General features: G+C 37.8%; 1 protein-coding gene across 2 annotated transcripts in view; it reads right to left on the reverse strand.

Annotated features, from left to right (window-relative positions):
- The window catches only part of Tmtc2 (transmembrane O-mannosyltransferase targeting cadherins 2), a 415,948-nt gene that overhangs the window by 50,836 nt on the left and 352,079 nt on the right, over positions 1-13,033 (reverse strand). For both annotated transcript variants that reach the window (XM_042263186.2, XM_076553853.1), the window contains exon 11: positions 11,246-11,309. In XM_042263186.2, coding sequence (XP_042119120.2) covers positions 11,246-11,309 — 64 coding nt within the window. The remainder of the gene's footprint in view (positions 1-11,245; positions 11,310-13,033) is intronic.

Here is a 13,033-nt window from a genome sequence, read left to right on the forward strand (position 1 = left end):
TAGTAAATAATTTGTCATTGTCTGCCCATACTTCACTAGTTCTGGGGTTATAGGTGCACACCACTATGCCTTACTGAGTTCTGGGGAGTTAAACTCAGATCTCTGAGCCTGTGCTGCAGGGAGTTTATTAACTGAGTCACCTCCCCAGCTCCTTAGGACAGCTCTTCTCCACGACAGTCATCTGCTGCATTGATGACAGAGGAAGTAACAGTTGTGTACAAGCCAAGGATAGAACATGTTATAGCACATACAATTTTAGCCCTTCCTAAAAAGGTAGCTCTTATTTTCTCTTCTAGGAATTATCAAAACTGTTACTGCCATGCACCTAAACAACCCAAGTAAGAAATGACGGATATTTAATTCTGAGATTGTCCAAGTAGCAAGGAAACAGTCATCCAGGAGGACAGAGACCATCTTAGACCACACCTTAGACAGCATGCTCTAAAAGCTCCCTTTGGACTAAGTCTCACCCTGCAGTCTTACCTCTGTCTGCCCACTCTAGTTTGCACACCGACTGATAAATTCCTGTAGTAGGAATGCCACCCTTGCATTTGACCATCTGCAGTATCTGATTAAATCCCCACCCTTACGCTAGGTACCTGATCACCTGAACTGCTTTCGGCAACAATCCCACTAAGACTGAAGCAGGAATCCTCTTGCCTTGGAGTTTTCTGGCGATCTCCCATCCACTCACATCCCAACTCTGGCAGCTACTGTAGAAGAAGGAAATCTTTGCCTTTTATCTACCTCAATTCACTGGTAGGGACCCTTGCAATAAAAGATAGATTAACAAGAAACTCCACATCATTTATTTGGCTCAATTTTAATGTGACAATTGTAACTACAGCATTTGCAATGCTAGATTTGATGAAGAGTGAACAATGTAAAGTAAGACAGGAAAGGGGAATTTGTACCAAGTCTAGCACTATGGGGTAAGGGAAGCTTTGCAAGGCCTGTTTGTTTACATTCTCCACATTGCTTCCTCTTTGGAGATGACAGTGCTCACTACTCTCTTATAGGGAAGGTTCTTCTCATATAAACATCTGATGGAGGTGTCAGAAAGTGCCTTCTACATATACCATTTCTCACATTCCTTCAGCATAATGTATTCAGTGTGACAAACTGCCCCACGTAGGGAAAGTACTTCTGAAACTATGCTGCAACCAATCCGCAGATGTCTCTGCTAAATTTGAGTTGAGCCTGATCTCCCTCTTCTGTATCACAATAGTCTTGACACCCAACACGATAGTCTTAAATAAAGACTTCTGGCCATCAAAGTCAGCATGCAATGTGGAAGCCATGTCTATCATAACATTTTCAGAATAGCTTGCTAAACTGTGAAATCAGCCTAGATGTTCACCAGTGGATTCATGGATAAAGGAAACATGGCAGAGATACATAATGACCTATTTCTCAGTCATAGGGAAAGGCAAAATTACATTGTTTGCTGAAAAATGGAGAGAACTAAAGATCATGTTAGGAATGTGAGAAATGGCATGTTCAAAATAGACTTTCTAACTCCCCAGCCCTGAAATATACCTATTATTTCCTACAACTAACAAATGCTAACAAAAACAGTCTCCCTTCATATTTTAAACACTTTTTTTTTCTTTATCAAGGACATAGGACTGAAAAGAAATGAAGTTAGCAATCTATCAATTTTCTATAACCTTCTTAATTTATTGGCTTTGGGACAAAGTATAAGTTTTCTCTAAATTAGTGTTTATATAACTAAGGAAGATTAGTAGAAGACTCAGAAACAGGGAGTAAACTGTTTTTACTCTATATATTATTATATATAATATATATACTACATATTACTATATAGCATAGAGTTATTACTTGTCTATATATTGTATAACACTATATTACCTTATAGTATAGAGTTATTACTACATAATTATAAGTGTGGGAAAAGACTTTCTAGCAGCTTTTTGTTCCTGTTTTAGGGTATATTTAGGGGGGAAAGGTTCTATGCACTCAATCACTGACCCAAAGGATAAATACCTCTAATGACAACAGAGACAGAGGAGGCAGCTGTGGATGTGACCAAAGGGAATTTGGACAATGTGTGGACCGTCTGCAGGTGGCAGCCATAATTCTCCCTCATCCTCCCAGGTGGGACTATTGGCCAGTGTGGTTAGGACACTTGAATTTTCAAAGAAAGCAAGAGTCAAGTTTCTCAAAGGAGAAGGGACTGGATGTGATTTTAGTGTGTGGTCCCATGACTCACACAGTTACAGCAGCAATTCCCCACGCAGAGTACCACCCCAAAGAAATGGCAGTAAAAATAAACACGCTTAAAGAATATAATTAAATGAAATCCCCCAAGGTTGGATGTTCCTTAAACTAGAATACTCAAGTTAATTTTCTTTATAAGCAAGAGCTAGTTAAGCTCCTACCCATTTCTTACCTCCACTGAAGGGTCTTTTCTGTCGTGACACTAACAACACACACACACACACACACACACACACACACACACACACACACACACACGCACGCACATATTTTTCAAATTGTGTTTAAAATTGATTGCATGTGGACTGTGAAAAACAACAGTACCTCCTAAACTGTAAAGTGAACTTAAATCATCCCAACTATCTTGCCACAGAGTGGGCTGCCACTTGTCCATGCCAACAGCAAACAAATGGATTGCACTTACCACCAGTGTCTTCTAATTATGTGACTTGGAAAATCAGATAAACAAGAGAAGGACTGTAGCCACTTCAGAGGTACATTTTTGTTCTGGTTTATCTAACATTTGCAAAATAGTGTGCAACAAAAGGAAACGAAAATGTAAGCAGAGAGAAATGAATGCACCAGAAAGCTAGACTTTGTAACTTGTCGGCATAAAAGCACAGAACAGTGTAATTTGGAAAAAGTGATCTCCAGGGAGAAAAGTCTCCACTGAGATATGGGTATAGCAGATCAATATTGATCCCAGCATAAGCAGCTTTCAGAGAATTGGGCAGCGATTCTGATCCTGCTGAAGTTACACAAGAATTAGTTATCTGATTTCTGAAATGCATAACCAAACAAATATGAAGAGCGCTATTTATAAACTGAACAGAATGAAAAAAAATTGTGATTAAATTTGAGAAATGAAAGTCTATCGAAGACTTTGTTTTATAATGTCTCCAAGTCAATTGAATATAACTAGATTAAAATGATTAAAATATGGGGACAAACTAACAATTTCTTCCTTGATTAGAATTTGCATTTTTTTTTGGTTAGTTTGACTTGCTACATCATTCATATTCTAAACTATAAAATATAGATATATTTGAAAGTGAAAAAGCTGTGAGAGTGAAAGATTTATGTGCAATATTGAAGCAGTTTCTACTTACACAAAGGATCTGGTGATTTTCATATATATATATATATATATATATATATATATATATATATATATATATATATATAATCAATGCCTAAAAGTCTAGAGATATGGATATATTTATTTTTCCACATCACAGCAACTTTTGGAAAGTCTTTGGAGCAGCCAGACAGGTCCTCCCTCGTTTATAAGCATAAACGTGGTTTAACTGCTTCCCAGGAAAATTATTATTAACCCTGTCATTTTTTCCCTAACAAGACAGTGATCTCAATAATTATCTCCAAAAAAGTATCCCTTATATAGTCAAATCTGAATCAGTCTAGCTTAACCTAATTTCATGGTCTCTTGTTGTAATTATGGTTGAGAAATAGAATTCCCACCAGAAAGCAACTATATGCTCAGCTTATTTTATACTCCTTATATCAGAACAGCCCAAAATAATTCTAAATGCTCCCTCGAGTTCCAGTATTTGTGCTTAATTCTGATCCACCCTCCTTCTCCTTTTTTACTATACAAACTATATTTAATATACAAAGCATATTTACTATACAAAGGTATTATAAATTAAAAGTAATATATTATAGAATAGGTAAGTTATCCACTTTGTCATAGTAAACACATTTCTTTGAATTTTTCCCACATAATCTCATTTTGAACCTTTGTCATATAATAACACACACATACACTTGCAGCAGGAATCTTAAAGTTCTTATTAATAAAATCAAACCTGAGGCAAGTTATTGGGGTCCATGCTGGTAGATCAGAGAGACAGAACAAGCCACAGCTATCTCACCTCGCCAGTTCCTCAGCTGGTCTTGCCTCCTCAGACTGGAGGCCTCTGAGTCCTCATCCAGAATGAATCTCAGCTGAACTGTGTTGCTCCAAAGCCTGAAATCTTAACCTGCCAAATGCTTAACCAGCCAAATTCTTCTATTTCTGGTCCTCACGCCTTATATATCTTTTTGCTTTCTACCACCACTCCCTGGGATTAAAGGCTGGCTTTCTGGGATTAAAGGTGTGTCACCATGCTTGACTATTTCCAATGTGGCCTTGAACTCACAGAGATCCAGAGGGATTTCTATCTCTGGAATGCTAGGATTAAAGGTGTGAGTGCCACCATTTTCTAGCCTTTGTATCTAGTGGCTGTCTGTTCTCTGACCCCAGATAAATTTATTAGAGTACACAATATTTTGGGGAACACAATACCACCACATATACTCATTCACACACACACACAGAGAAAGAGAGAGAGAGACAGAGACAGAGAGAGTGAGAGAGAGAGAGAGAGAGAGAGAGAGAGAGAGAGAGAGAGAGAGAGAGGAAGAGAGGATAGCTCCTGCTTTTGTTTATAAATTCATGTATCCATTTAAATTTTAAGTCCCTGGGAAAGGTAAAACTCAGACATGATATTTTTGATTAAATAATCTAGGGGACATATTTTCTTTTTAATTTTCATACAATGAATACAACTGTAAAATATTTATGAAATATTATACCAGTGAGAAATGTAGAGTATGAATAAAACATGTAGCATATGTCAGAAGGCTGAGTCAAAAGTATAATCTATCAGTGATTTCAGAAATCAATTTAGAGGCATAAAATGACTCATTGCGTAAGAACACACCTCAACAGGCCTATTTGTTTTATATGACTACTTGAGACCTCAAAGAAATACAAATTCTTAGGCACCTCGAAGCTTTCAGAAACCCATGAGTATTATTTATGTGTGTGCACTTCCAGACAACTATCTTTATTCTTTAATGAATTTATGCACTTTTATGTCCTTTCTTTTTTTTTTTTATCTCCAGAACTTTCTTACAGAATAATGTTTACTGAGGCTTGTGACTAATTTTTCATTTTCTTCACACCCAAAAACTGCCTCCATCACTAGGATGGAAATGGAATCTTGAAGGCCACCAGTGGCATCTTATTCTCTGACTCATTGGACATCCATATCCTCTTTCTCTTTGCCTTTTATAGCAGTATTTATGCTCATCAGCTACGATTTCTAAACCCTGTAACTGTCTTTGCTGTTTCCATTATCCCACAGCCAGATGTAGCAATTCCCAGGGCTGGGAACTTGGCTCTTTCCTCTCCTTTTATGCCTTCTCTTCCATGGTGGTTTTATTCACCTTGCTGGTACTACGTTACTTTCTATAGATGACTCCCATATCTTCATCCTTAACTATACAAGTTTTCTGGATAGCTTCCTGAAAGGAATGTGCAACAGACATTTAGACTAGGACTTGGAAGAGAGCTCAGCCAGGGCAGTGTTTGCCAAGCAGATGTGAAAACCTGGCTTTGATCGTCAGCTGCCACGGAAAAACTTAAGTGTGACTGTGCTCATCTGCAGTCCCGGAGCTTGAGAGGTGGAGACCTGATGATCTGGCCAGCTAGTTCAGCCAGCCCAGATGAACTGATGAGCTTCTGGTTCAGTGGGAGAATGTGTCTCAAAAAGTAAGGTGCAGATTGATAGAGGAGGACACACAAAGTCAACTGTTCACCTCCACAACCTCTCCCATACAGGCACGCACACACACCTCTATGTGCATGTACCACGCATACAAAACTGCACAAAACCACACATCCATACATTCATTCAGAATGTGCTAAGTCTGTAGCTGGAGTTTTCCTGTGTCCACCTGGCTCCTGCAGCCACTCAAACCCAAGTAAACAACCAGAGACTTCTATTATTTAAAAACTGTGTGGCCATGGTAGGCTTCTTGCTATCTAGTTCTTATATCTTAAATTAACACATTTCTATTAATCTATAAGTTGCCATGTGGCTTGTGGCTTATCGGTACTTTACATCTTACATCTTATGGCAGGAGCAGCTGGCAGCGACTCCTGACTCGGCCTTCCACTTCTCAGAATTCTCCTCTCTCCTTATCTCGCCTATACTATACTTCCTGCCTGGCTACTGGCCAATCAGCATTTTATTTATCAATCAATCAGAGCAACACATTCACAGCATACAGACAGATATCCCCAGCATAAATCTATGTTTCAGAATGTATTCTTCAAATAAACACAACCCTCTGATGATCTCATTTCTGTTTATGGTATTTCTTTTGTTTCCAAGTTACCTTAAATTCAAAATTTGAAGCACTTAGGTGAACAACTAATTTTTCTACTCACATGCTATCAACTACTACTTGGGTTATGTATGTTTCCTCCACTCCTCTCTATTCATGCTTTTACTCTTGACTGCCTGATACTTACAATGGTCCTTTATTTGGTCCTATCGAGGTGGGTCTCTCAATCCTACTTCTCCGAACACAATACATATTTTCATGTCATCTTAATTATTACTTTCATTATATCACACTGTTAGTCAAAATTACAGAACATAGACTTCTGAATTATAAGTGTGATACTCAATGCCTTTTGTCTGTTTTTATAAGAGTTATCAATTTCCTCCCATTCTCCCTGCCTCTATGTATGAGTATGACCTGACCCCACTGCCAAAATTCTCCTCTTCTTGATAAAATTGCCAATAAAAATTCTATTATTACAGCTTCTTTAGGCTTTCCTACTTGAATTCAAAACCTTTTTAGATCAACCCAGGTGAAAATAATTTCTCCTATCCATTTATTTAGCACCCAATTTGTGTCCCCCACAAAGCCCTTATTAGCATTATTTACTGCTCTGAGAGTCAAGGACTGAGATTTACATGTCCTCTCTTCCCCTGCTTTCCTACATTATATTGTATATTTCCCAAGGTCAGAGTTAAATTTTTATAACTTTGAAACACTATTTCATTAGACATAGAGTCGTATATAATGTTGACATTTGAATTAAAATTGAGTGGAATGAGTATAGATCATAAACAAGTCTGCCCTGAAAACCCAAGCACCGAGAATTTTGTCCTCTGGACTCCAGAGTGGATGAGAAGTCAAGCAAAGGTAGGTGACTTTGTACCATGCAAATTCCCCATTCTTCACATTAAATTCTTTTATCCTGAAGATAATGCAGACTTTGGCTTCATTCCCAATCAAAGAACAAAATAGTTGTCTTTAAATGTTCCCTCTAGTTCTTGAGAGTCAGCAGTTTTTGCTGTGCATAATTGGATTGGGGGAGGTAGATGGAGAAGAACTGTCACAGAGTTAATTCCATACAAGGCTCAACTTAACTTATAAAAATGAAAACTAACAAAACCTAAAATATAACACCAATAAAACCTTTTTTTTACTGTAAAAATGCTTTGATATAATCTACTTTTAGAGCAATTTCCCCACAATGTCAATAGAATAAAATTTTAAGATGAAGTGTGCCATGCTGTAATAAATATACCTATGATGTGTGCTGTCAACAATCATAATTCTCTACTTGCACCCTTCAACAAGGCAACATAGTGAACACTGCTGAGGCAGACAACGCAAAATATAAAACTACATCCCACTCCTAATCAATTAGTCCTCTTTCATCATTCTACCACTTTGTCACTAAGGCTACACTATAAAAGGTCAATTCATCTCAAAATAAATTCTGTAGACCAATATGCTTTTGCATAATAAAAAATACAGGAAATATTAAAAGAAGTGAAATCATACTTTATTAAGATATAAGTATACCCTAGAAATAAAAAAAATGTTTAAAAAAAGATTTTATTTTAAATTATGTGAACATGTTGGGGTGGGGGACAGTGGGGGTTGTAAACATGAGCACAGTGCCCATGGAGGCCAGAAGAGGGCATCCCTGGAACTGGAGTTAGAGGTTGTATTAAAATGGCTGCTAGGAGGTGAAGTTATGCCCTTACCCACTGAGACATCTCTCCATCACCATCAATAACAATGTAAACATGGTGATAATAATAGTCATCACACAAGCCACCCACTTTGTTTTGCACAGTTATGACCTCACATAAGCACTGTTAGATTTTTCAGTTACCCTCATACAGTGTTCTGATGAATAATACAGTGGAAATGGTATTTACTTAAGCAAACAGAAGAGAAACTCTATGACATAAAGTAGGAGTAAGACTTGTTCAGTGTGTAGATGAGTAAACTAAAAAAGAACAGGAAGTGGAACTATTTAAATAGGCAAGGAGAATTGATATCCATTAGCGCTCTCCTCATATAATCAGGTAAATGACAACAGCATTTGTTCAATTAAGTCTGGCAAGGACAAGAAAGCTTTTATGAACAAAGGGAATGTGCAGCAAGATAAATGTTAGGCAGGTGCTTTGATTTAGATCAAATGCAGGATTAAGTTGCTCAAATAGTTCTCTGTTTCAGAAAAGAATTATAATATTGGCATGGCTTATAATTCCATCATTCTGGCCTCAGTGACACTTTATGTACACTAGAGTATCAGCTGAAAACCCAAATGATTAGAAAATTAATTGGGAAAAATACACATATGTTGGCCAATTAATTATAATACAATTAACTTTTTCTTTAATATGAACTTTATAGCAAAGCCCATAAAAAAGCACTCTTCCCAGATATGGAAAGGATCATTTGAATAAAATGCATTTTCAAAAGCAATCTGTAGCACATTTGAGATGAAATAATTGAGGGTCTCTTGGAAAAGAGGCTCTGCATTGGAGATTAAATATTGATTTTATGATTTGCCTAGTCATTTAAAAAAAAGCAACCCCGTAAGTCAGGCCTGCAGTCTGTAGTACCTAGATGCCTTTGTCTGTTTTAGAGGCTCATTAAGCTCAGACACTTGTTTTTCCCTATTCTATTATACTGTGGTAAAGACCATCATTCACCCAATCACACAGGAAAAATGAAAGTGACCTCATCTTAATGATTATGAAGTTTATATATGTTTTATTACATTGATCAACATAAATGGAGAAGGAAAATGAACCTCTCTGTTGATTGCCTTTGATGCCACTGCAGGTTTAAGACTTAACATTTCTGTTTTTAAAACTACATGGGGATGTCACACTCAAACCTTTACAAAGTTTTTGTTCTGTTGCATTCCTAACCCCCATACTGCTTCATTTTCATCCAAACACACCACTGCCTAAGAGATTATATAGTTTCCTTATCTCTTTCTTCTCTTCTGCTCAGATACTCAGTTCTCGAAAGGGAGGCTTTGTGTCCAGTGCCTCGCATAGTACTCGATGTTCAGTAAACATGCAAAATAAGTAAACAAGTTGACTGCTAAGCTGGTTTGCCAGATAAATGATGTATATTTCCTCTTGTAGTATAGACCCCTCCCCCCAGCCCCCTTTGGAATTCATTAAGCTTTCTTTCTTTGCAGACAGTAGGCTAAATGACAAAGTGACTCTCTAAATTTGTGCTGCCAGGTGAAGCATTAACTTCTCCACCCTTCAGCACCGTTGAGACCATAAACGCAGCTGCAAGTTACAATAAACAAATTCTGATGAACTATCTAGCAAAGAGAGTAACAAATGAATGCACAATAAACTCTAGCTGTCATTGCTCCTGCCATTAGGATTATTTCCTCCTGTTGTAAACAGCTTGCCAGTTCCTCAGTTATCTCATAACTATGTGAAGTGGTTCAGAACAGCCGTGGCAAAACATGGATTCTTGGAAATCTGAGATAAAGAGAGCTGGGAAGAGTACAGAAGCACAGTGGTCCTATGGCCTTTCCTTGTTCTCTCTTGTGAAGGAAGTGCTAAGGCAGATATTTATATCTTTATCTCTGGTGATGGGACATAGAATCTGAGCAACTGGACCTTGCCAGAGTGCCCTCCATCCATCACTTCCGAACCTGCTGCAGTCCCCTTCACCTATTACTTCTGCATCATACTCCTCAGTCTGCCAGTTGTATTTGAACACCAATGGCTATAAAAAACAAACAAACAGAAACCACACAAACCTTCCCTCTCCTTCTTTGGGTCTTCATTGCTGAAGATTCCTTTGTGATAAAATCTTAGATGAACGTGTATGCTTTTTCTATGCTAGTCTTTCTTTTGTTATGAGACTTCAACATATTCCTGTTTATATGATAATATATTACTATTAATGAAACGATATTTATATACATGGTTCAGCTCATTATAGTTAAATCTTATGGGGAAAACAAAGCAAGACTACAGCTCTAAAGGAGTCACAGCACTATATCAATTAGTTGAATATACTCTTTCTCTAATATACTTCATGTTCTGGAATCTCTGCCTCCTTCTCAAAGCAGCCCGTTTATATGTATTTGCCCAATAGATGAAACACTACAAAGAAATTAGACTGATTCTAGTATTTGTATTGCACCCACACATGTATTTTCATTACAGGATGAAAATTGCATTTCTCAAGTGCATGGTCTATATTTGAAGAGCAGGAGAGAAAATTTTGCTGTTGGACAGGGGTGCAGAATGTATATGAGAACAAATGGTCAGTACAGGAATTCAGGGCTGCGAAAAATCCTGCTCGTCAGACTGCCGTAAGAGCAGCTCTTGGCTTTTTATAAATAGTAATTCTATTCCAACAGTAATGATCTAATTTATATCCATCTTACTTTCTGGAAGTGAGAGTACCCAGGGAAAACTTGTAATGAAAACATCATTGATAAACTTGCAAAGCCAAGTTATGAAAAATGAGGACTTTAGAATATGAAATAGGTACACAGCTGAAGGTTCAAATGCAGTGGAAGGCAAACAGTAAGTATTTATCACTAGAGGAACAATAAAAGCTTTCATAGAGTTAATTTGAAGATTCACCAAAATAAAAGATATCTAGCAATGATCAAACCTGTATTCAAATAATGAAAGTTAATGGCGATCTACAAAGGGAGGAGAGAAATTTCTGGGGAAGACAAAGAAACTTGAACCACATGGATGGTGTATTATTAGAGGGGCTATACAGTGGGCATTGAAACTGAGAAACCTTGGAGGAAAAGATGAAACAAGGCAGCACAAATGACAATCACCATTGCATGCTCTAGGACCAAGCCTTCAACAATGGTGCCCACTGGGAAAGTACTTACATTAGGTCTCAATCTTGCTGCCAGATCATAATACTTCTCAGCTGCTTCATTGAGGCTAGCTTGTCTGTCAAAGGAAAAATAAAATAAAATTCTATCATGTATTTTAAAATTGAGGCATTGAGGAGCAGAATGACAGTAACTTAAAAAAAAATTACAACCACATTGACTAAACAGAAAGTTCCCATGAAAAAGTCTGAAATGAACCTACTATTATTTTAAAGTACTACAAATGGTATCCTAGCATAATCCCATTGGGTATGTATTGGTAATTAATATTTACATATTTGTCATAGGAAAAGGTAATTTCCTTTTCAAGATAACTCAAATAATACATAAAGATTCTCCAGTTACAAAATGATAAGCCCCAAAAAGATTTAAAAAGTCAATTGTCAAAATATTTAGGTATTGACTTAAAATGTATTTATATGTATAAATGTGTATCTGTACAAGTTTATGTGCACCATGTGCTTGCAGGTTCTCACAGAAGCCAGAGGAGGGTGTTGGATTCCTTGGAACTGGAGTTAAGGCAGTTATGAGATGTAGGACATTGGTGTTGGGACATTAACTTGGGTCCTTTGCAAAAGCAATAAACACTTAAAACTACCATCTCTTCAGCCCCTAGCTGTGCATTTTAAAAATAAACATAGGCCGGGCGGTGGTGGCACATGCCTTTAATCCCAGCACTCGGGAGGCAGAGGCAGGTGGATCTCTGTGAGTTCGAGGCCCAGCCTGGGCTACCAAGTGAGTCCCAGGAAAGGCGCAAAGCTACACAGAGAAACCCTGTCTCGAAAAATCAATCAATCAATCAATCAATAAATAAATAAATAAACATAGTGAACATTTGGAAGATTTAAGAAATTATATATTCATTTTACATGCTCTCTCTCTGTCTCTGTCTGTCTCTCTCTCTCTTCCTCTCTCTCTCTCTCTCTCTCTCTCTCTCTCTCTCTCTCACACACACACACACACACACACACACACATAAACATGAGACAAGGAAACAGAAGCAGAACTATGCAAGTAGAGAGATGGGGATGGTGGTTCCAGGAATGAGTATGAGTAAAATATAATGATATATGTATGAGGCCAATTGTTTGATGCTAATTAAAATTAATAACATTTTAAAAACAAAGTACTTTGGGCTTTGGAGATGGCTCAGTAAGTAAAGTGCTTGTTGTGAGATCATGATGACCCAAATTCATGCTCCTGGCACCCACATACCCATGTGATGTGATAGTGCATGTCTGTATTCTTAGCATGGGAGGCAGGCATAGGAGGAGGATGTATGCTTGCTGGTCAGTACAGCTAAGAAGTGAGCTCCAGGTTTGGTAAGAGACCCTGTCTCAAACACTGAGGTGGAAAGTGACAGTTGAAGACACCTGATGTCTTCCTTGGGCTTCTGTCTGTGTGTACATGGGCACGTACACATACACATGGGCATGCATATATACACACACTGGATGTGAATATATTTCTGAGTAGAAAGTCATTCTGCTTCCTCTCTATTTCTCTCTCTCTCTCTCTCTCTCTCTCTCTCTCTCTCTCTCTCTTCAAACACATGCACACACATACACACACATGTGCCTTCACACACACACACACACACACACACACACACACACACACACACACACACAGAGTGATATTTTATTTGTGGTCTAACAAATAAAGCCTGGGGATCTGAGGACAAAGCCAGCCACTATATTAAACATAGAGGTCAGTCAGTGGTAGCACATGCCTTGAATGTTGTGTAAACTGGACATGCAGGACCCATAGGAAGGTGACCAC

Source organism: Peromyscus maniculatus, chromosome 18 (genome assembly GCF_049852395.1).
Source record: "Peromyscus maniculatus bairdii isolate BWxNUB_F1_BW_parent chromosome 18, HU_Pman_BW_mat_3.1, whole genome shotgun sequence".
NCBI classification, from domain to species: Eukaryota; Metazoa; Chordata; class Mammalia; order Rodentia; family Cricetidae; genus Peromyscus; species Peromyscus maniculatus.